Source organism: Amphiprion ocellaris, chromosome 23 (assembly GCF_022539595.1).
Source record: "Amphiprion ocellaris isolate individual 3 ecotype Okinawa chromosome 23, ASM2253959v1, whole genome shotgun sequence".
Lineage (NCBI taxonomy): Eukaryota > Metazoa > Chordata > Actinopteri > Pomacentridae > Amphiprion > Amphiprion ocellaris.
The window spans coordinates 5,055,785-5,079,347 of record NC_072788.1 but is presented as its reverse complement, the minus strand read 5'-3'; the positions used below and the strand labels follow the sequence as shown (position 1 = coordinate 5,079,347).

The following is a 23,563-nucleotide window of genomic DNA, read 5'->3' as shown; positions in this document are numbered from 1 at the left end:
CACCTACTGTGGGGAAAAACATCCAAAATATACATGTAGGAAATATTACAAGGTAAGTTATTGTTTTTATATCATACTTTAAGGTGGAAATTTCAGAAATTCACAAAACTTTGTAGTTTGCTTGTATTTCATTGGCAGCCAGATTTACAGAATATTTCACTCCTTGAAACATGGCGACAATATTTTTTCTTACCATATTTTTTAATTTATGGAGTGTTTAAAAGAGACATCCAAAACCCTCTTAGTAAAAGGGAAAAAAAATCAAAGTTTTGAACCTGACTTCTTCCAGCGTCCAATTGGATTAAACTGCAGAAGTTTCAAGGTGATATCTGTTTCACCTTATTCACCTGTGGTATTTAGTTTTGGTTTTTTTGTGTGTAAAAGCGCACTGAGGCCAGTGGCCAGTGGCATATATCTCTCCAAATGACAGATGTAGAAACAAAAAGTTGGACATGTTACAAGTGTCGTTTGGAAGTTTCGTTTACCAAAGAACCTTGAAGAAAAGCAACCTCGCCCCAGTTCTCGATAACGTCCTAATTCCTCCACCGTCCTTGGCGTGTAATCTTGGGTTCCAGTTTATTTGTGTTTGTACGTTTGCGTCCGTGCTGCAGCGTATCCCAATCAGGAGAAGGAAGTTCACCGCCCACTTCCAGCCTCCCAACACTTTTCATGCCTTCCTCAAAAGAAGCAGCAAGCGAAACTGAAGTCGAGACAGAGACGGACGGGTGGATTTGTATTTCTTCGCGTTGAGAAACAAGCTTGGCACCAGACGAGTCGCCTCGCCGGAGACTTTTTCTCTTCATGCCAACAACTGAGGAAAATTTTAAGGAAAAGGACTCCCAAAAAACAAAACAAAACAAAACAAAAAAACAGGATGACCGGGATGTTTCGGAGTCTGGACTTGTTAGTTTTAAGTTGTCTTTTTCTAACAGTGATATCCGAAACAGGTAAGACCGTTTACGCACAGGTAACGCTCTTTACGCACGTTGTTGTTATTTTCAGCTTCTTTCGGAGACTTTTCCCACTTTGCCACAGCACACGGAACGGGTTCCCAGTAGTGACGTCACATCTGGTGTGCATCCATCACCCTGGAGCAACCTCATAAAGGGTGGGAATGTGACGAAAAAGGCGTTCATTGGAACTTCTTACCTCAGGATATGTAAAACCCCGGAGCGCCTGTGTACAGCTGGATGGGTGGTTCAGTTTAGTTTAAGTTTCGGTGTGAGACAAAGCAGAGATGGAGTGAATATTTTTTTAAATGCTGGTATCTTACAACCAAATGTGCATTCGGTGGAAGAAGTGTCCAGGTTCTTTACTGAAGTAAAAGTACTCCATTACAAGTAAAAGTCATGCAGAATCTTTCTGTAAAAATGCCACGTGGTGTTTGGTTATACATGGTCATGTTGATTTTAGGCCTGAAAACAGCAAAAATGTCAACTATGATACCTGTCAACTGTGTCAACTTTACAAAAAGTCACGCAATTATATATTGACCCAAGTTCTTTTACAATAAGGTTTCCTGTTGGATAACATACACCATTATGGGCCTAAGTTGACCATTAAGATTGGTGTTGTGAAAAGTTGTCTGGTTCTGAAGTTGTGGATGTTTTATGAGTCTGTGGAGGTCAGTTTTTTTTAATGCTGTGGCGTACTTGAGAACCCGAGAAACCCCAAGAAGTGCTTCTTTGCTGTGGTCAGACGTTGCATAGTTCCTCTTTCTGTTTTGCTTTAATGTCTTATTTAGTCATGCCATCATTTTTGCAACTGTACCAAAAGATTTCCCTGTCTGGATTATTAAGATTCTTATTTTTTCTTTTTTTTAAAAATCAACAGAAAAACAGCAGTTTTCCGGGCTGATTGGAAAGCGTTGTCGAATAGTATATTTAGCTGAAGAAGTAGAGGAGTTTTTCCTATTCGGAAAGTAGCACTGTGTCCTTCAGTGTGTCACAAGCATTCAATATTGCTTCTTTTAAAAACACAGGAAGGGAGTTTGCACTTAAGTACAAGTTAACGAGCAGACGTGAGTTGCTTCCCTTCGCCTCCGACATGACACAGCATGATCTGTGTCTGTGAGGCCTGAAAATAGTGACGGACTCAAACAAAACAGATGCGTCCAGCTGTTCTCGGGCATTTCCTAGAAGGATTTAGGATAATCACACTCTCACTGCGCTGCTGCAGGAAGAGACAACACCGGCCTTTTTGTCACAAGCACATAGACTGAAAGTTAAAAAAAGAAAATTACCTGATTTCTGTCTTTTCTCCTTCTCCGTCTAAGGCAAAATCTCACCACCACAAAATTTTGCACTGCGGTGGATTGATGATTTTACACCAGAGTTGTCCTGGATACCACAAGATTCAGTGAGAAATTGCAACTATACAGTGACAATAATCCCCCAGGAGGGTGCACCTAACAGAGTTACAGTAAGTATGTATACAAGTGTGTATTTAGAAAAACATTGTTTTGTCTAAAAGCTCATGTATGCATTGTGTTCATCCTACAACACAGCACATGTAGAATCCATGCTGTTAGTACTGTGTGTCAGTGAGTATTTTCTCATTCTCTCTTTGGTGGTTTCAGGTTTTTACATCTAAGTGGAGTGATTTCACAATATTGGGTGGAAGATCTCTGAATTTTTCTGTCACAACTGATTGCAGTGACGACAGTAGTGAACCGGCTGTTCATAGCATCTCTTACCCAGGTAGCAAATGTTGATTGTTATCACCCAAAATCTGTCATTCTCTGTCAACAAAAAGTGGTCTTTTAGAACTAGATTAATTATTTGTCTGTTGTTTAAGTTGCATATTTGCGTGTCTTTTCATCCCAGAGCTGGTGAAACAATTGGACTGCTACAACTATGCCCCCAGAAAAACTCACTGTCAGTGGAACCCAGCAAGTGATGCTCCAGATCTTCGGTTTTTCTATAAGTATGTTTTTATCCGTTTTTCTTTTGGGGAGATTCAAAGTATTAAGGACCAATTTACATTAGTATTACAAGATTCAGTGTCACCTGAACCAACTGTAAGCTTTACGAAATAGGAATGTTTTGAGCCTAATTAAAAAGGATTTTAAACTCTATCCTTGATTTTTTTCCCACAGTTGATACCAATATACATTTGCTGTAAAAAAATTAAAAAAAAAAAAAAACGCAAAAATTGTGTTCCTTTTCCCCTCTCTTTAAAATTCCTCAGAGGTGTTCTATTAGATTTAAGGTGAAATACTTGGCCGCATCACGGTTTTCACTTTTTCCTTCTTTCGAGACTCTTTTGCAGTGTGCTTTGGATCACTATCACGCTGGAATATTCCTTTCCTGCTAAGATTCAGGAGATTTGGAGCCATCTTGTCAGCCAGTATTTTGATATATCCACAGGCATTCATCACACTCCCACATCTGTGCTTCACTGTCAGGACCAAGCATCCGCTGTGGGAGCCAAACATGCTAGACTTTTTCTAACTTCAATGGTCACAGATGTATTCACTTTTGCTGCATTGAGTTTCTACTTTGATGGCCTGTAGTTTAATGACAGTCTTTCTTAAGCATTTAGTTTTTTTATTAGGAAGAAATGCTTTGTTTGTCAAGCTGACACAGAGTAATTACAGGAAAATTCATCTTTACATTGCGTGAGAAGGGTTGCTGTTTTGCAGTGCTTCCTGAGACACTGTGTTTGGTCTCATCACATAAGAACCAGACCAAACTAAAGTTAAAGTTCTGAGCTAAGGTTCAACCAGTGCTAAATTCCTTGAGATAATAGCTCAGTTTGTTTTTCTTTTCTTTTTTCCTTTTTTGTGTTTCAGCTGCAGACCAGTTTAAGTCTGGATTTTGTCACTGTTTGTTTACTGTGGGAGGCTTATATTTTGAAACTCAAGCCATATTTGGCAACATAAACATAAATTATGAGGACAAAATGACAGTGGGGAGGACAAACTCCCGGTTTACTGGAAGAAACTTTTAACAGAACCAGGCTCAGGGTGGGTGGTCATCTGACTCGATCAGTAACGAAAAGATGAGCATTGAGTAAGAGCAAACACTGCACTAGTTCCCTACGCAGGACTTTTATAAAAAATATGGCTCCTGTTCATTCTCACTTGATTTCTGTCCTTAGTTACCTGCAGTGTGCAGGTATTCTGATCATTTACATCCACACAATATGGAGTTGCGTTGGTTTTGTGTCCTCTCCTGCCCCATGGGAAAGACATGTTTTTGTACTTTGCAGTGTTAAAAAAGAGATGCAAACCTAAATAACATAATTCATTCTTTAGAATTACAGCTGTTGTAGTGCAGTAAGTACACATTTGGTGCATTTAGCATTGGCATCTTGTTCGGTCTGTACAGGATGTGGATGTGTGAAGGAAAGAGTGGCCAAAGCACACACAGGGAGTAAGATGACAGTAAGTTAATGGAAAGTGCTGCTCCATCAGAAAACAGTGTTGTTATATCATTCATAGTGTAGCTGCATATTTCATTGTCAAAATCAGTTTTTGTTTATGAAATACAAGTTAATCACGCTCTGCCCCTATCATAAATCAATGTTGTACATCAATAGGGTTTTTTTGTTTATTTTGCAAGTTGTAGCCCACATGTCTCGCCCGCCGACCGTACTGTACACATTATTGTTAATACAAAACCGCCATAACTAACCCTTTAAGACCTTGCAAGACACTGAACCTGATTGCAGACGAGCAACCTTGTGTAATGTGTGTGCGAACAGGTGATTGAGAAACATTGTAAAACTCTGTAAGTGCACATCTATTAGGCTGAAGAAGTATTTCAGCTTTCTGCAAATTCTGTAATCGTTTGCTGGCTGGGTGCAGTAACTTCCTGGAGCGTGGTTAATCAGCATGATGCTGTCACTACGTGCTTCTAAGAAATAGCTGTACAGAGTGAGGATAGCTTTTTACTTCTTCTTTCTTCACCTGCTGGTTGTAGTTCCATATTTACCAGGGAGACACAGAAGTAGTGCTGATTTACTCATCTAAATGCAGAACTGTTCCCTTAACTTTGCTGAGCAACATTTTTTTTGTGTGTTTTATGCCTTTTTTCCTCCCCCAGGCCTGACTAACATGTAACACAATTCTGGATTCATTTTATCAATTCTTTACTTATTTCTGGAACACATTATACGCATTATAGTAAGCCAGCGTTTTCTTTGTATTTCCAAGGTTAATTAATCAGGTTGGTAGCAGCAGCGATGAAAGTTCAGAATTACAAGAATGCCCATCGTACAGCTACAGTACTACAGGTGTGAGGACTGGTTGTGAACTGCAGGCATCCGAACGCCACGAGATCAACATCTTGTTTAATGGAACAGTGAACGACAAACCTGCCCGAAACACTTTCATTAAACTGCTTAAAGATCACGGTATGTACTGAATTCACCAGAACAGATTTAGATCATAAGTCCTTTTAAGGAAGGGCTGTTGAAATATGTGTCGCTTCCCCATTCAGTCTAAGGGGTTTAAGAAAAGCTGTTTTTCTTGTCCTTTCTTGGAACTTTTTTATCAGTTATCATAGCATTAAGATGTGTGTGTCTGTGTGTGAGTATGTGTTTGTGCGCATATATTTGTGTATTCTGTGGTACGACACAATTAAAAATAGATTCTTTGGAGCGCAAAAACATGCTTATGTGTGTGTTCAAGAGACCACACAGTGTCTTCAGAGTAACTCTAATTACTGTGCTGTCTGTCTCCATACAGTGAGACCACCTGCTCTTAAATGGACAGTCGTAAAAAGTAAGGATGCTTTCAGTATCAGTTGGATTGCCCCTGACATCTTCCAACCTTCAAACTGGAAATACAATCTCAGATATACCGTGTGTAATAAGACGGCGTGCAATAAGCCGGAGGTAAGACTCACAAGAATACTATATTAGGATTAGGATGTCTGTCTCTGAAGTCTTAATTAAAGTCATTTCTTGTTTAGTCTGTTTTCTATAATTCAATTGACATTAATTAAGAATCAAATGAAGCACAGCAGTACACAAAATACTTTGCTTTGAAAATCATGTATATGAATGTATGTATTTCAAAATTCATCTTTTGCCTTTTTGATTCCCAGCATAAGTCTTACTTTACAGTCAGTGTCTGGGGCCAGAGTATGGGAGCTTTTCCTGTGCATTTCCTTGGAGGTCACCGAGGTGGTTACAGAACAATGTGGTAGCAAAGTGCCAGAAGCTGAAGAGATTCTCCCTGAGTCGCTTAGTGTTTTGGATGCTGTAGGGTTGTCTTGGTTGATAAGCCTATTTAATGGAGGATAGTGCCAAAAGATTGGCAGACTGGGGTGGTATTTTCCATATTTTAAAGGGAAGACCTTGGAGGCAATTCCAATCGATTGCTGCAGCAAAGCGAAAGGAATTCCGCCCAAAGACAGTGGGAACCTTAGGGACAGAGAGTGTTATGAGGACACTGGACATCAGGTGGTAGTTGTAAGAGTGTTCCAAATATTGGGGAACGACTCTGCTTAGTCTCCCTGGGATGACCTATGCCAGCGTATAGGTAAGGAGAGTCTGCCCAGCTGTCGAACCTTAGGATTCTGTCTCGTAACTCTGAACTGTTCAGCTTTGTGTTGGTGCTGCTGGGTCATGGTAATTTGTCTATCCAGTCTACACAACGATCAAACCCCTGGCAGGTTTAGTGAATAACAAGCACCAGTATGCAGTGCAGACACATATCGCCCAGCTCACTCTCTTCTCAGGCACAAACACAGGAAAAAGAGACAGTTTTTAAATTTTATTTTACACAGATTTGAATAGATTTTTTTTTTTACTTTACTTCATCACTTATTTCTATATAAATGTTACTCCTGTACATAGACACCCATGCCCCTCCCCATCTCCCCATCTTTGAATTCTGCACAAAAAATTCCTCTCTACCCGAATTGTGTGTCCGTGAACATATGGATTCAAGTTCTTGACTTGACTTGACAGTGGTTAGTACCTACCAAAACTAGTCCAAGGAATCTGTGAGCTGGAGACAGGGTGATATGCTCATGGCTTACTGAAGCATGTAGGGAGGAAGACAAGTCGCCACCATTGTGATGCCTTGGCAATGTTCTGCAAAAAAACTTTGGGTCCTGGCATTCATGTGGATGTCATTTTGACTACATACGCACCGTCATGACAGTGGTATTTCCTGATGGCAGTGGCCTGCTAAAGTGCAAAAATTGTCCAGGAGGGGTTGTAGGAACATGACAGAGTTCAAATTATTGACTTGGCCTTCAAATTCGTCAGAGGTCCTACTTCTGAACGTCCAGAAATAAATGAACCTGCTAATAACGTATTGGGGCCCTGCTCCTCCAGGATGCCTTTTGAGTTCTGGTAAAGTCGATTCTTTAAAGAGTCAGAGCTGTTTTGGTGCACAGAGGACCTATACAATAGGTGGTTTAGATGTTGTGTCAGGTGAGTGTGTCTGTTACATAAACCTGTAGAGGGCTCTTTAGCATGTCTCTAATAATATTTTGTGTGGGTTGCTGCGGGACCACGATGTATCAATGTGCAGTCTGCTCCCTGTTGGCACTTCTTGTGTGTGTTAGCTCTTCTCCACAGAATTTCAAGGCCAACCCGAAGGTTGGGGTATAACCAGTTTGATTGCATCTCTGCTTGTTGCTTGTTGTCCAAATCTGAGGTCAGGGTGCTCTGTTGGAAAACAGTGGATTGACCATTGCAGATTTACAGGAGAATCGAAGCTCAATCTACGTGATATGGACGCTATACCCGGTTAATGAAGAGAGAACTCAGCATTGAAGTAAAACTCTCAATTTACCATTTCATCCAAGCTCCTACTGTCACCTGTGGCCATGAGGTAGTGGCTAAAAGAGCAGGATTGCAGATAGAGGCAGCCACAGACATTGGGACAGAGCCCAGTCTAGAAACTATGCACTTTTGCATTGCCCTTGGTTGCATTGGAGGGATTAAATAACCCTTCTTGGCTGGGAAAGCATCATGGCTCTAGGGATGGAAATGTAATTGGATTGACTGAGATCTTAACATTGATGATGCTCAGACGATCTTCCTTACTTCCCCTTGTACTTCTCTTGTACCACCAGAAACAGGTTGCCTCTCTTCACATTTATTCAAGTATCCCTTTAGCTATTGCATAAGTTGTCATGGAATTTGGTACAAATATACAATGTCCCCAGTGGGTTAGCTGTGGGGACTCTGGTGATTCCCTGACTTTTCCTGTAGAGCCATCAGCTGGCCATCAGTGCTGCTTATCCAGTGAAGTAACTTGTCACATGACTAACACCACCATCAAAGTTAAAATGCATTTTTTCCAAAACTTTTCACAGATTATCGGCTTACCCAAAGAAGAGAAAACATCATATCGGCTGGAACGGGACTCTCAGTGGCAGTACTGCATAGCTATTCAGGCAGTAGTAGAAACCAGAGGCAACGGAGCGACACCATGGAGTGCTGACCAGTGTTTTGGTATGGTCTTTGTCTCGGTCTTATCTTGAAGGGTTGTTTTGTAAAGTCATATCAGAAGATTAGAAAAATTCCCGTTTAGTCGTTGTTGCAAGAACACAAACGTTTATGTTTGTTTGTATGCAGAGGAAGATCTGGATGCGTTGGTGTTCGTTGCCTTTATCATCCCATGTGTGGTCGCTATTCTGGCAGCCTTGATGTTTGTCTGTTGTCGGAGGTATGTATAGACCTCTTCTTTCGACTTGGATCTTTGGATTCTAGTCTTTTTCCTGTTTGCCTCTGATATGAATCTCTCACTGTGCAGGAATAAGGACAAGTTCTTCCCCAGAATAATAACACCCGTGGACTTCATCACCGATATTGACAACAACAACAAGGTGACTATCTTTATGCTTCCATTCTGCCCATTCACATGAATGAGAATTTCTTCAAATTTGGCACAAACATTCACTTGAAAACACATCAAACTCATTTTCAGTCATGACTCAAGAATTCATGTGCTAATTGTGGTAAAATTCCACAACTTCACTGTGACATCTTTAATAAAAGAGACTCTTAAACTTGTTTGCATTGACAGCAGTTTGACAACAGAAATTTCTTAATTGCCTTTACAGTTTCCCTGAATGTTTCTTTTACAATGAATCTACAGTACTAAAATATGAATTCTCAAACCTTTTCAAAATTTTGACATTTCTAGATTCCTGCGCTTCTTTTCCACAACTGTGCCAAAATTCAGGTCAATAATGGAACATTGCTGAGACTGTGATTCAGTCTCTAGTTCTAAATAATGAGGCAGCTTATTTTGCATGTGAAGAAAGTTTAGACTCTGGCATCAACACATAATTACAGGTTTAAATTCTTGCAGGAAGAATATGACATTTTATTAGGAATGTCCACTCATTTGCTGTCTTTGCCCACACATACGGAAGATTGAATTATCGGTCTTGTCTGTACAATAAAGTCTCAGAATCCAAAGTAAAAAAAGAAGGTAGGTCAGTGAAGCTGCCCTCGCCTTCCTGAAACAATGTTTGCTGGGAATCTCAGCAATTTTAAAATATCGGCTTTCTTTTTAAAAGTCGCTCAGCGGTTTGTTTTCTCTCGGTCACTAACGTGCTTTCTTCTTTCTTTGTTTTCCCAGAGCAATCTTTACAACTTGCAAGCCCCATCAGAGGAAGAACAGACCTGTGAAATCACTGTTTTAGATCCTGAAATCATCAGACTGGATTGCTGATGTTTCTGATGCTAGCTAACGTAGGCAGCTGCTGTATTTGTACAAACTGTGCACACACCGGTGCAGCTAAAATACAGTGGTGGAAAAAAGTTTTCGGACACCCCATACTTTTGTGAAATATTGCATCAAGAATCACTTAGGTGCATTCTTCAGGTGCAATCTCTTGTAGTACAATCACAGCCATAATACTAAACAAAATCCCCCCAAAAAGCCATTAAAAACTTAAAATTGATTGGTTCCATAAAAATAGGAAATTTTGAGTATTGGGTCATTTTGGTAGAATTTAGTGTTTTGTATTTGTTTGTGTCTGTCTAATGCAGCCACACCTTTTGAAACAAAAAAAAGATTTTTCCACCGATATTTCACAACAATATTTGAGATCGTGTAAAATTTTAAGGGTGTCTGCAAAGTTTTCTCCACCACTGTACGAGTTTCACAAGTCTTAGTCGCTGCTGTTCACTGTAGACAGGGTAAGTTACACTGAATGAAAATTCCTCGAAAGGAGAAGTCAGTGCATTAAGTCGGCTTCATATTCACACCAGCATTTCTGAATAATTTCCATTTGTTATCACCGTGTTATTTTCATACACAGCAGCGAACTGCATTCAGCCAGTTGTTGAACAAGTGCATCCATTGCTCTGAAAGAACACATTTTACTTGAACTTGCATTGCACTGTTTTGCACCAGGTGCTACTTTGGTGAGACCTTTTGGACAGTAGAGCCTGAATGGAAATGGACAACCTTAGGCTGAGCAGTACTGTTGAATTAGGGCAGAACTGCATCATCTAAACAACCATGTATCTCTGGAGTTGTTGAAGCAATATGGTTGCCCTTTTTAAAGCATTTACCAGGCGTTAAATGCTCAACATTGGCTGGTCCCAGTTTAATGGACATTTTTATACTTTAATGTGTTTTATATGACTGTTAATTGTCATAATCTGTAGTATTTTATCCCTGTCCTGCACATGTCTGTCACCTATGATCCCAAAGATGTCACTGCCAGTGCAAAAAAGTTATTTTTTTAGAAATATATGTATTTTTTATTCAGGCATTAGTTTGCCTGTTTGATATCTGCCAAGGAAGTTTACATATTTCAGCGAGCATTATCCCTGTTGGTGTGTACATATTGTTAAAGCTATTGTGTTTCTTATTGCCATCAAGTTCATTGTCAGACATTTCGTGTCAAGTCGTAAAAATCTGGCAGCTTAGAGAGGACTGAAGGCCAGTATGAACCTACTCCTCCTCTGAAAAGCCCCCTGGTCTATGAAAAATTCACCGAAGAGTTGTTAGGCGACATTGTCCATTGTTGGACAATGGAATAATTGCACTTTGGCATGAAAAACAGAGCTGCCCTGAAGGATTACACTGATACAGGTAGACTGCAGCAGTGGCAGAGACTAATTATTTAGCTTTTAATCACGCTCTATTTGTTCAGTAGGGATTTAGAAAGACTGATAATGTCAACCTCCACTAGAAAGTCAATATTGGTGCACTTCATGGATTACAGGATTGAGAAACATCTTACTGGTCTTTCACTAACTAGATCTTGTCTGTGAAGATAAAAGAAGGATTAAAAATACAAAGACTGAGCATTCAGCCACCTTGATAAGCTTATGGTGCTGGTCATGTTCTGACCCAGAATGCTTTAAATGGTGACCAGGTGAAGATATTTTACATGGATGCTTATCTTCTCTGGTTTTCCATCATTTTTTACCTGCTAGACCACCAAAAACCTACTAACAAGCTTACAAGGATGCTAAGCTTGGGAGACTATATCCCACAATTGTGACTCGAAGTATGTACTTTACGTAGTTCATTGTCTGAAGCAGCTCAAGGCCTAATAGAAATATGATTCTCCGTACATCTTCCAGCAAAATGCAGCCGAAATGGACACTTTTTGGCTCAAGAACAGCAAATTTTGACAAAAACTGCGCTGGAATGCACTGCTTAATTCACTGATTTTTGTTGTGCAAACTCAAGCTTAAACCCACATTTATGGTTGAAATTCTCCACTGATTTCTTTTTATTCCTGCTTCTGGAGCAGCCCTGAGAAGTTTGAAGGGCTCAACATTACATTTGCTCTCTTAATAGCACATAAAAAGACAGCTCGAATGAATGTACAGAGTTTGAGGACATCCTGTTTAGCGGATATCCCAAACTGAAGCCTCTTTAACAAAAAGGCTGCTGAAGGCTGTGAATGTAAGAAGAATTCCTGCACTTCTCTAAAAACACAGATGTATCTATATTGATACCGTAGTGCATGAAATAGTTTCCAGTTTGTGCTTCTGGTGGTTAACGCTGGATGCTACTCATGAATGGCTGCTCTATGCTAATTTTTTCTATGTAAATTTGCAGATGTCATTTCTGTGCAGAAAAACATTGGTTAGTATTCTTGCATGAAGATTGGAAATAGTCAAACGGAAGAAGAAGAAGTTTGTATTTTTCACTGCCACATTGCAGCAGAGTCAATTTTTTTCTTCTTTGCATAACCCAGTTTTCTGGTGAAGCGCAGGTCAGCAGACTTGCTCAAGGGCCCAACAGAGGCTTGTACCCCCCAACAGAGGCTTGTACCCCCCAACAGAGGCTTGTACCCCCCAACAGAGGCTTGTACCCCGCAACAGAGGCTTGTACCCCCCAACAGAGGCTTGTACCCCCCAACGGAGGCTTGTACCCCCCAACAGAGGCTTGTACCCCCAACCTTGTGATCAGAGCCACAGCTAAATGTCGAAAAGTCTCCCTAGCAGCATCTCTAAAGCCCTTTAATTGATGTGTACAAGTCTCTACTGCTAAATCTTTGCAAAAACTCACCTCTCATTGTTAACTAACTGCCTGCTGATGCATAAACTCTCAACAAAGAAGTGGAAGTATATTACACATGATGTTCACGCAATAGTTCTTTTTTACTCTATGTAAATAAAAAATGTACAATCTGCTTTTTAAAAATAAATTGTGTTTTATGTAGTTTTGTAAATGTATCGTACATTATAACGAGTATATAAATCACAAAGGTTTCCTAAGTATTTTCTGCATTAAAGATTTGCTTCATGTTTCTGTGTTGTTTGTCACTTCTTGAATAGTTTCGACAAAAAGCACAACTCTTTTGTTTCTGTAATGAATTCATTCCATCTGTCATAATAGCCATTTTCCGTATTCTTGAAATACCTTTAGGCCAAATCCTGATGAGAGACGCAGTACTTCAGAGAATAGTAAGGTCAGTAGTTTGCAAGCTGAATGTAACAAGTTTCTTGTTGAATCTCTCTCGAAGCAACACCCTTGTTTTCATCAATTTCATGTTCATTTTAATGCCTGATACAGTTAAAGGTACATTTGTTTGGACAAATATAATAACAAAAACAGCTTAGAATAGATCTAGCCTTTTTCCATGGTTTTCTTGATAATAACCAGTTCTTCCATCAATAGCTATGGCATTGTACTTCCTAAAACAGTACTTTTAGGCGTTCCGTGTTTTCTTTTCTGTCTGTTTTAGTCACATGATACACACAGGAATTAGTACTGATTCATAACCATTGTTTCTAAAGACTGCATCCATGTGTCTTGGCTGCTCTCCACCAGCTTCTGACATTGTTCTGCTGTCACAGCAGCCCATTCCTGTTGCACAAATTCAGACTAATTTGCTTGGTTTTGGGGCTCTTGGTTCTCCATTTCAGGTTTGATGACTTTACACAGGTTTTAAATTGGATTTAGATCTGGTGATTGAGCAGCCAAGACATGGTTCCAATGTTCTGGTTCTCCATCCAGGCTTTAACTGACCTTGCCGTGTGACAAGGGGCATTGTCTTGTTGGAAAATCCAGTCATTGGAGACAGGAAAGAGTTTTCCAGCTGATGGAAGAAGACTGTTTTCAAGAGTAGCCCCAAACATGACCTGATTCATTTGCCCTGTTCCACCCAGACTGAAACTACCCCAGATGGTCACTGATCCACCCCCATGTTTTACTGTAGGGGCAGACAGTCTGGTTTGTAGCTTCTCCAGGCTTCCTCCTAACCAGTAAGTTGGCTGGAGTGGACATCAACTGAAAACTGGATTCATCCCTGAAGAGAACCTTAGCCCAATCCTCAACAGTCCAATCCTTGTGATCCCAGTAAAGAGTAACCAGCTTTCCTCTGCTTTTCCTTGATGAAGGGCTTCTTCCTGCCCTGTGTGACTTCAGTCCAGCTTCAAAAAGTTGGTTTTGAATTGTCCTTGCTGAACAAGTCCTATTTCTCCACAGTGCCCAGTCATTTTTAAGGTCCCTGGAGGTCTGATGACGATTCCTGACACAGGAACGGATGAGTGACGGTCATCTGGTGAGTAGAAAGATGTTTCCTGCTGCGACCAGCTAGCAACTTGGTAGTACCATGTTGTTTATTCTTGGTGTAACGAACGGCTGTCTTGGAGATCTTCCATTTTTTCGCTACCTGTCTCTCACTCATGACAATTTCCATCAGTGGCAAGATGGCTGCCTTTATGGCTTCACATAATTCTTTAGTTTTAGGCATTATGTGAGAGCTGACAACTTGTGAGTTGTGCTACAGCTTGAATGTCAGCAGGAAACCATTCTAGGCCTTTGCATGTGCAGTGCTGCTGATGATGAGATGAAATGTCCTCTTATAGACCCTGGAATACAATGAAGCTGAAGCATGTCAAATAGGACATAAAGTATTATGAAATCAGCTGCATTTTTGGTCGTGTTCATTGTATTTTTCAGGTAATATACCTTTAGTAGTACCAGGCATTAAAATGAACAAGAAATTGAAGAGAACAAGGGTGGTCTAATATTTTTTTTCCATGACTGTATAATTAGAGGATATAGATCGATGTGAGAGACTCAGTGGTAATTACAGGATTTCCATTATCAACACAGAATCAGCTGAACGATGGATTTCACAAAATTGAACTTCATAGTGGAACATTTCACAAGGCCACTTCTGCAAACTGGTCTTACTGGACTTCCTGACAGCAGTTGTACAGCAAACTGATTCAGTTCAAGACTTAGCATGTTGAACAGATAAGAAAGCAAACGTGAGGTCTCATGATTGCGCTGCGTCTGGGTTCAGAACAAAACCACTTTATTTCAGAGAAGTTTCAGATTTCCTGACTACAGAGAACAAATATTTCTTCAGTAACTTTAGCCTCACAGGGAAGTTGCGAAATTGGTTTAAACTTGCTGAATTTTGTGGTTTTTGTGACAGAAACTGAAAAACTGCATGTCCAAAACTGACCAAATGGGCCTTTTCTGTGAAATAGCTCATTTTGGTGCTATGAGTGCTTTACTTGTCAGCATTTATTTTGACAGACTCCTCCTCCTCAGTATGCAGCATACCAAATTTATTGAGAGCTGTTCTGCCATCATTTAGACATTTTTTTCAGCTGCTCTTTGCTTTAAAACACCCAAAGATGCTTTAAGTCCAGCAACACATTTTTCTAGGCAGGTCTTAGTTCTCACTGTTTTCTGCTTTAGAAACTCTTGTGTGATTGTGGCAGTGTGCTTTAGATCATTGTCACGCTAACATATTCCTCTTCTGCCAAGCTTTTGCAGAATGGGAGTCATTTGCCTTCACGGAGGCCCATATCGCCACACTGCTGCCTTCAAACTTCAATGTGAGGACTATGAAATCACTGTGGTGTCCACCTGAGTAGAACAAATTTGTCTCGACCATCATCAGATCAATGAATTTCCTCTCAGTCTTCATCAGACTTCTTATTTGTTCCACAAGCTTCATCTTGCAGTTTTGTGCTAAGTGTCTTGGAAGCTTTCCATAGAGGAAACACCTACTGTCATTGATATCGCCTGAGGCACTTGCCAATCTGTTTTCCACAGTAGCTCTGATTACTGTTTCTATGGCGTCTTCTATACCTCCTGATTACTGCTGCAGCTCTACTCTAATCTCTTATTTTTTAGTTGTTCACTGATCTTCTTGTGTCCTGTCACAATCAAATTATTAACTTTCTCTGGCAATTGTTACCTATGTGGAGCCATGATGCAGACATGCAGATAGCCATAGTTCATTGGTCCAAAACTGAGAAGGTTGTGTTGTTCATGTTCTTTTATAACGGTGTTCATGTGTTTAGGCTAATTGGAAATCATAAATGTAGTCAGTTTTGTTTGTATAATCACAGCTTTTCTAACTTAGTCGTGACAGATGATCACAGATACTCTGGTCATTCCAGAATCGAAGGACATTTGGGCTTAGAAATTTTTGAAAAATAAACCTTCTGGTGACGCACTGTTCTCGGTTTTGTACTCGCGGCTCTGTTGGCGTGCTTCTTCGTTTTTTGCATCGACAAACAATACAGAAAGTCACTTACTTTGGTTGGGTATGCCAATCCATTTATTTAGTTAATAAAAACAACAATCAAATGTCCAAACTCCAACTCAAAGAATGCGCTAGCCTGCGCCAGCCTGCAATCAAAAACAATGCATCTCTTGTGCGCCACACCTGAATTAATCAGTGGCTCCTTATATGCACACTCCTCTCCACACCTGAATTAATCAGTGGCTCCTTATATGCACACTCCTCTCCACACCTGAACTAATTAGTGGCTCCTTAAAAGCGTACTCCACTCATCCCACAGGTGACCGTTAAAAATGGCTCCAACACCTTCTCTTTTACAATTTTCTGCTCCATATTTATCAATAACAGGTAATAAACTATCAAAGGCTTGACTGGCTCAGCTTACACATCAATGGTACCATTTTTATTCCATGTTCTATTTGTTGTTTGCTAACCCTACTCTAATCACAGCAACAGGGTTGCTAATCTATGATAATGTTAGCATAGATTAGCAGTTCAGGAAAAACAGTTTTGCTGTCCGTAAGAGGAAATACTCTACTTCTCTACTTGAATCATTTGCCATTTCAATGGTATATTCACTTCTGCTGTACTATTATACCGTACAACTCACTGTGATGTAAATTTCCAAACAGCTCTAATCCTTTCTTTGTGATTCTTATCTTCTACAGAATGAGCTGGAGAAGCGAAACTACTTTGTGATTCAGTGTGGAAGGATCTCTTTTTAAAAAACTGTCTATTTCAAGCTGACATTGTGCAGTGGAATAGCCCAGACTGAGGCTCTTTTCTTCTAATTGTGGGATATTCAGGATAAATGGACTCTCTCCCCACCGTCAGGCTCCACAGGATAAAAACCTGGATCTAATTCTGCCTGGATGTCCTTGAAAAGTCCACACAGTGTCTATGACAGGAAATTAATGAAGTTGTCACAGTGTGGTGAAGGGTGTGAGGAAGGAGGTGTGTAAATTGGTTTCTGATGCAACCCTGGTGTAATCCCAGTATTATTCCATACAGGTGGTGGGGAGAGGAGCAACATTTCCACGAAGGACTTCCGACGCGTGAAATGAAACACGATCAGTCCGTGAATACAAAGAGTAAAAATGACTATAAATCTATATCACATAATACACCTGCAATCCTTCTTGCTGAGCCGTTTTTATAGGGATATTAATCCCTTTCCGGTCCGCTGTTAACTAGAAAACACGTTTAATTTCCGTGAAGCTTTATATTTAATCTATAATCATTTTATTTATAAATAAATAAAACAGACAAACAGTTTCGTGAATATAATAGCTTGATAATATAATATTCTAAAGCGAAAACGAGAAACCTTAAGCTCCGGCAGAAACCATTTTGGCTCTTCAGAGCGACAAGTTTCCATGAGTTAAACGCACTTCCAGTTGGCGGACTTTCAAAATTAAAGCCTCCGTTACGTTAAACAAAGCAACTTTTCTTTAAGCTCAGAACACACTGAGGTAGCCTCATTTATAATGCAGCAATGTAGTCAGAAGATACAGCTACACAAATAAGAAACCTTTGTAACACTGGCTATAGAAATATTTAAAGGAAAAGTCACTAAAATACTTTAAAAAATATTTTTTAAAGTATTTAAAACTTTAAAACATGCATATATGAAAAGTGAACATAATCAGTGTAATTCTAGAGTTATTCTTATGACAGACAGCAGTTCTTTATCATAAATTAGCCCCAGTTTGAACACATTATATTTAAATGTCAGCATCTCATTGATCCAAATTCCAAAATATTCAAACTTCATTTTTATATTTGAGTTACTCTTAGTACCCTGTGTAACATTTTACAGCATTTTAATTTAATTTTGTGTTAGTTTAATATAAATACTGACGCTATGTGAGTTAATTCAGCCTAAAATATTTTAATAATTTTTATTTTCAGATCTTCTAGAACTTAACCTACAGCCGAGAGTTTAAACAGCTCATGACATCAACTTTTTAAAGAATCAAAACCTAAACAGCAAAAGATTTCCCACCATTGTTTGAGAATTAAAACATCTCAGAGACTCCTTTGTCCTTTGTCGCTTGAAAGATCGATTCAGAATCAGAACTTGCTGTGTGTCCCTGAAGATAAATGATATTATGCTTCTTTGTCTTTTAAGGAAAACGATGCAAACCACAGAGGAGGAGACAAAACGTAAGCAGCCTTCTTTGTACATGATGAAGAATTGAGCCTTAAAAGGAAAAAAATGTTACAAGAAAACAAATCTGTTGTGATTGAGAGATGACAGTTGTTTGTAATTTAGGCTCTAATGCTGACTGACCTAGATAGATAGATAGATAGATAGATAGATAGATAGATAGATAGATAGATAGATAGATAGATAGATAGATAGATAGATAGATAGATAGATAGATAGATAGATAGATAGATAGATAGATAGATAGATAGATAGATAGATAGATAGATAGATAGATAGATAGATAGATTACTTTAGTGATAATTGAAAGGAAATTGCAGCGTTGCAGCAGCAGTTTGCATATCACAAAAACAGTATTTAAAAAAAAAAAACACTATAAAAATATCCTAGATGCACTTTATGAAGAAAAATCAAAACAGGCTAGAATTAAAAAGCGAATTTTGAATAATATTTAAGTTAAATGTGAAAAAAATACCAGTACACCAGTAGATATGTACAGTACTTTTTGCACTGTAAGAGCATTCTCTGCTTTTTGCACTGTATTTCATCATGTAGCAGTTATCATTTTGCACTACTGTGTTTATATATTCATTTCTGGCTTGTAAATACCTGCACATATCATGTTATATTTACTTTTATTACTACTATTTTTTCCCTGTTCTTCTTTCTGTAGTTTCTTTTATTATTATTATTCTCTTGCCATATTCTTAGGGTGACAACAACAGCCGAAATTTTTTTTTTGCTATGTTGTGTACATACTTGTTGTGTACAAAAGCTGATTCTGATTCTGAGGTAAACTTGTGTGCAAAGTCTCATGTCCTGGCAGAGAGGAGACTCATTGTGCAGCATTATTGCATTATTTATGCTTTCTAAGTGCACCTGGACAAAGCAGCACTGACAGCTGGGATTTAAAAAGCCTCAATATTTAATATTTAACATCCAGACTGTTTATAGTAGTAGAGGCTTTTATCTTTTTACACTCCAACTCTTAACTTCCTGTTGCTCTCCAGCCAACTTGACGCACTCCCCCTCTATGCGCGCAGCAACAGCGGCCTCTGGTGGTGGGTGGCGGGAACAGCCAACATGTCTGCTCTGAGTGGTCCTGATGCTGCGGGGATGCAGACGGCGGCGGTAGGGGAGGATGGGAGGAATGTAAACCGTGCCAGGCCCGGGTTGTCCTGGCGCAGTCTCTGTGGCGCAATGGAATAGCGCGCTGGACTTCTAATCCAGAGGCTCCGGGTTCGAGTCCCGGCAGAGATGAGTCACTCTGCAGCCACACGGCAGACCTGCGGTCGTTTTTTTATCAGCCGAGGATGTTTAGACGGCAGATTGTTGTTTCTGTTAGAGAGGAACATCAGTGAACGTTTAAGAAGCTGCAGCACTTTTTTTCTCATGTTTGCTTTGACTGGTTTGGTGATGGTTTAACATGAACAAATGATAAATCTCAGCTTAAATTTCCCTCAGTTGCACGTTTGCAGCCTGAACAGAGATTTAAAATGGCATTTTCCCTGAAATAATGATGAAGAAAAGAAAGACAAAGCCTTTAAAACTGGATTATACGTGGATGTTAGACAGTTAAAACCTCCTTTAGCACATTTCCTGTGTGCAAAAAATATTCAACCTGACAGTTTGGTAAATGTATTTTTAGTAATCTGTGATAAGAACAGTAACAGCCTTCATGTAACATTTAAGCTTGTAGTCTGTTTTCCCTCTAGGTTGTTCAAAAACGTATTATTCATGCAGTTTTTCTATTATTATATAATAAAAAAATTTACATTTGTCAACAGTTTTAAGTTTCATTATAATTTTTTAAAAACAAATTTACTGAATTTGGATAAATAACAAATAAAATTACAGCCAACACATTAATTTTCATGTTAATCATTTTAAAAAGTCATGCTAAAACTGTAAATCCACATTAAAAAAAACTGTATTATTATGAATAATTTTTTTTCTTTTGTAATTTTGACTGTAAAAACACACTTCTTTAACAATGGATTTAAACTGTCAAAGAACACACATTATTTTACAGATATTGAAAAGAAAAATGATAGATATTATCGGTTAAAATACACTAAATGTATATTTTCTAACTCTTATTTTATGTATTTTCTGTTGTTTGTTAGATTACAGATAATAAATTGCAAAAACAAAATGTATTACAAGTAGAAACAAACAGCCAAACAGACAGATATTTGCAATCACTGGAAAGAAAAATTGTGTATGTTAAGGACAGAAAAACTGTAAATGCATTTTTAAATGGTTGTTTTAAATATTGTCCCTGTTTTGTTAAAATACAGATCATAATTAATTAAAAAATAAAGGTATTAATTTACATGTAGACTGTAAAGAGACATAAACAAACATAAACAGACCATAGCTGTACATAATGTTCACATTTAAAGATCTAGGTGTTTACAAACAGTAATATGATTTTTTTAACCTAATATGACAAAATACATAAAATGACACTATGTTACTGTATTTAAATCAGCAACAATATCACTTATTGGCAGATATTTGCAATCATTAATTCACACATAGACTCTTACGAAACACAAACAAACAAATGAACAAACAAACAAAAACAGACCACAACTATACATAAGAAAGATCTATAATTTTACAACAATATACAGTTTTTTTCTTTACAGTATCACTGTAAAATGTCGCTACTTCGCCATATATAATTTTACTTATAATTGTTTTATTTATTTGATCAGGGACCACGCAATTAACACAGAAAACATCTGATGTCTTATTAAATTTAAACCCCATGACACTTGAATACTGTCACTGAACTGATTTCTTGGTTTTGTTGGTTTCATTTCCTAACTGAGAAACACATAGACCCTGTTATTTTCCAGGTTTTATATGAGGTGATTTTGAACTAACCACTCTTGGACATGAGCCACATATGAAATATTATGTTTTATTGTGTCAGAGGAAAAAGCGAAAGAAATTAATTTGGATGAAAACAAAGTATGATTGACAGAATCAAACGCCTTTTTGAGGTCAACAAAAACAGCTTCCACATCCAGGATCTGGTTAATATTTTCAATGAAGCGACAGTTTGCTGTCTTTGTTTAGTGGCCTGGTCAATTCTGCAGATAATTCTGCTAAAAATGTCAGTATTTTGCAGGTTTTGCAGGTCCCCCAAATTGCCAAATTTGGGGGATTTTTTTTAAAATAAAACTTTTAAAGGAAACTTTTAAGGAATTATTTGAATTTTCTTCCTGAAGGTTTTGCAAATTTTCAGAAATTTGTGGAATTTTTTTTTGCTGATTTTTTGTTTTTTTTTTCAGACAAGGAAACAATATTTTTTGGTGTCCGTAAATGAAGACAACAGGAGGGTTAAAATATCACTTTATGTTTTGATTGTATTTTACTTTTTATTTGATGATCACGAAGATGTTTATTTATTTACTCACACAATATTCCACTATTTTTTTCTTTTACAGTGCACATTATTCACAGCCAATTATTATTACTATTACTATCATTATTATTTATTGTTGTTGTTTTTTCCCAACTACTGCAGGTGTTTGTGAATTAGAAGGTGTCACATTCACGTCTCTCACCGGGATTACATCTCAGTCCCGACAACGGTACAACCGGCAGAGTGCGTGCGTGTGCGTGTGCGTGCGCAGCGGATATTTCGGGCCGCCTGTTCCAGTTGCGCTCGGAGCTGCGGGGTCGCTCCGGGTCGAGGACGCAGGGGGGCGCTGCAGCATCACTGGAAGGCCTCCCTCCTTCTGCCTCACCGTACAGACCCACCGGGCACCGACTGCTCCGGTATCTCAGGGATCCGTCACCAAAAAAACAAAACAAAACGAAAAAAAGCCCTGCAGCCCACATTATGTGACGGGAATGAGGACGTGGCGTTTGGGGCTGTTTCATCACAGTGACATCACCGCTCTGGCGTCACTGCTCACCTCCAGTGCTGCGCTTCTCCCGCTGTTCTGAAGTCACTGTGACTATATTTAACTGATCCACACGATGCTCTTCTAGATATTTATACCTATGCAGTGACATGATGTGAATTCATGACATCAGAAGGACACAAGGGGGAAGTTAAAGTATCCAGAAAAACTGGTTTCACTACAAAAAAAAAAAACCCCACACCAGCAGCTCCTACTACAGCAAATGTGTCAAAAGGATTCTGCCTCCCTAAGCTGGTTTATTATTTTTATTTCATAATATATTTTTTTTCTCTCTGAGTGTGTTTTTGTGCCGGTGTTAGCCTGATCCAGAGGGACAGAGAGAGGGAAAAGGGGGCAGTGCTGCGGTGACGTCAGAGAGAGAGAGGAATGTGCCGCTAATGAGAAAAAGACGTCCAGCTGAAGAGATTGCAGACCGGAAGTAGAGCCTGGTCACACTGGGTGAGACTTTTACTTTCTTTGTCACATTTCACAGCATTTTTTAGTAGTCAGGGGGATATCAAAAAGAGCAAATTGCTTCTTTTTTTTCATTATTTGATTTTTTAAAAAATTGCTGATTAAGGACACTGAGATACCAGGGTGGAGTTTGTTTTTATTAAAAAATAAAACAACAACAAATAAAACATGCTAAGTAGTTTTTATGTGATTTTTTTTGTAGGGGTTTAATCCCTAAAATGTAAATTACATGGGGAAAATCACACCATAAATAACATTACAGTATTTAAACTCCGATATTTACACTTGTTTGGTTACTTTCGTGAAACCAATCATTATTCTGTTTCACTGGCTCTTTAGTTTAGGAAACACTGACTTGACTTCATTATTTTTACCTTGCTTTATATTGTATGTTTGGGATCTTATTATAGTTAATGTTTGAATTTGGTTCAATATTTGTCTAATTTGCTTTGTTGGAAAGCATTTTTTAACTTTGTTTGATAAAGATGCTATACAAGTAAGGTTATTATTACTCCACCAAGAACGGCGGAGTTATGTGACGATCAGTGTACGTTTGTCTGTGAATCTGTCTGTCTGTCTGTCTGTCTGTGTGAAACGTTACTCAAAAACGGAGCAACATTTTTGGGTTTCTTTCCATTTGTATTTTATTTTGAAAGCCACGACCGGTATATCCACGCCTTCCTGCCGCGAGCTTTCCCTCCTCGAAGTAGAAAACGGACTGTCGCTGGAGAGCGAAAGAAGAGGAGAGAGGGGATAAAAAGAAAAGCAGTGAAATGGTGTAAAAGCAGAGCGAGTCCAGGCCGACTGAGGGGAGCAGAGGAAGAGGGACGACGCAGGAGGATTTATTCTTCTTTGTCTCCGTGTTGGTAAAGTCCGTCAACTCCCGCTTTTTGATGCTGTCCTCACGGAGGTCTGAGCCAATAACGGACTTATTGGTCGGCTGAACCATGCAGAGGCTGCTGCTCCTGAGTTTGCTGCTGAGTTTCCAAACTGGTAGGACGGAATCTTTTTTTTTTTTATCCTCTTTACCCTCTGTTCTTATCATCACCTCT

At 38.9% G+C, this 23,563-nt stretch overlaps 2 protein-coding genes and 1 non-coding gene across 6 annotated transcripts in view; all 3 read left to right on the top strand.

The window, feature by feature from the left end:
• Positions 1-655: 655 nt before the first annotated feature.
• il13ra1 (interleukin 13 receptor, alpha 1) lies at positions 656-12,696 on the top strand. Its single transcript, XM_023261147.3, has 10 exons — positions 656-947; positions 2,276-2,421; positions 2,579-2,699; positions 2,826-2,925; positions 5,159-5,358; positions 5,693-5,841; positions 8,283-8,421; positions 8,545-8,635; positions 8,723-8,795; positions 9,557-12,696. Exons 1-10 carry the CDS (start codon positions 875-877, stop codon positions 9,647-9,649), a joined length of 1,185 nt encoding a protein of 394 aa, XP_023116915.2. The 5' UTR covers positions 656-874; the 3' UTR covers positions 9,650-12,696.
• A 6,604-nt stretch (positions 12,697-19,300) lies between these two features.
• On the top strand, positions 19,301-19,374 carry trnar-ucu (transfer RNA arginine (anticodon UCU)). Its single transcript has one exon. It is a non-coding gene; the product is annotated as a tRNA-Arg (tRNA).
• Positions 19,375-23,216: 3,842 nt separating this feature from the next.
• kirrel1a (kirre like nephrin family adhesion molecule 1a) overlaps positions 23,217-23,563 on the top strand; it is a 37,037-nt gene continuing 36,690 nt past the window's right edge. For 3 of the 4 annotated variants that reach the window (XM_055007833.1, XM_023261145.3, XM_023261143.3), the window contains exon 1: positions 23,218-23,504. In XM_055007833.1, coding sequence (XP_054863808.1) covers positions 23,459-23,504 — 46 coding nt within the window. In that variant the 5' untranslated portion in view covers positions 23,218-23,458. Of the gene's footprint in view, positions 23,505-23,563 lie in introns of all 4 variants that reach the window. The other variant, XM_035943922.2, reaches the window with a different exon arrangement.

What these genes read in the sequence shown, in the direction of transcription:
- il13ra1 (XM_023261147.3), top strand. Translation starts at nt 875, where the DNA reads ATGACCGGGATGTTTCGGAGTCTGGACTTGTTAGTTTTAAGTTGTCTT. An exon ending in TCATAGCATCTCTTACCCAG is followed by an intron (nt 2,700 to 2,825) that starts GTAGCAAATGTT and finishes TTTTCATCCCAG; the next exon opens with AGCTGGTGAAACAATTGGAC. An exon ending in GAGTGCTGACCAGTGTTTTG is followed by an intron (nt 8,422 to 8,544) that starts GTATGGTCTTTG and finishes GTTTGTATGCAG; the next exon opens with AGGAAGATCTGGATGCGTTG.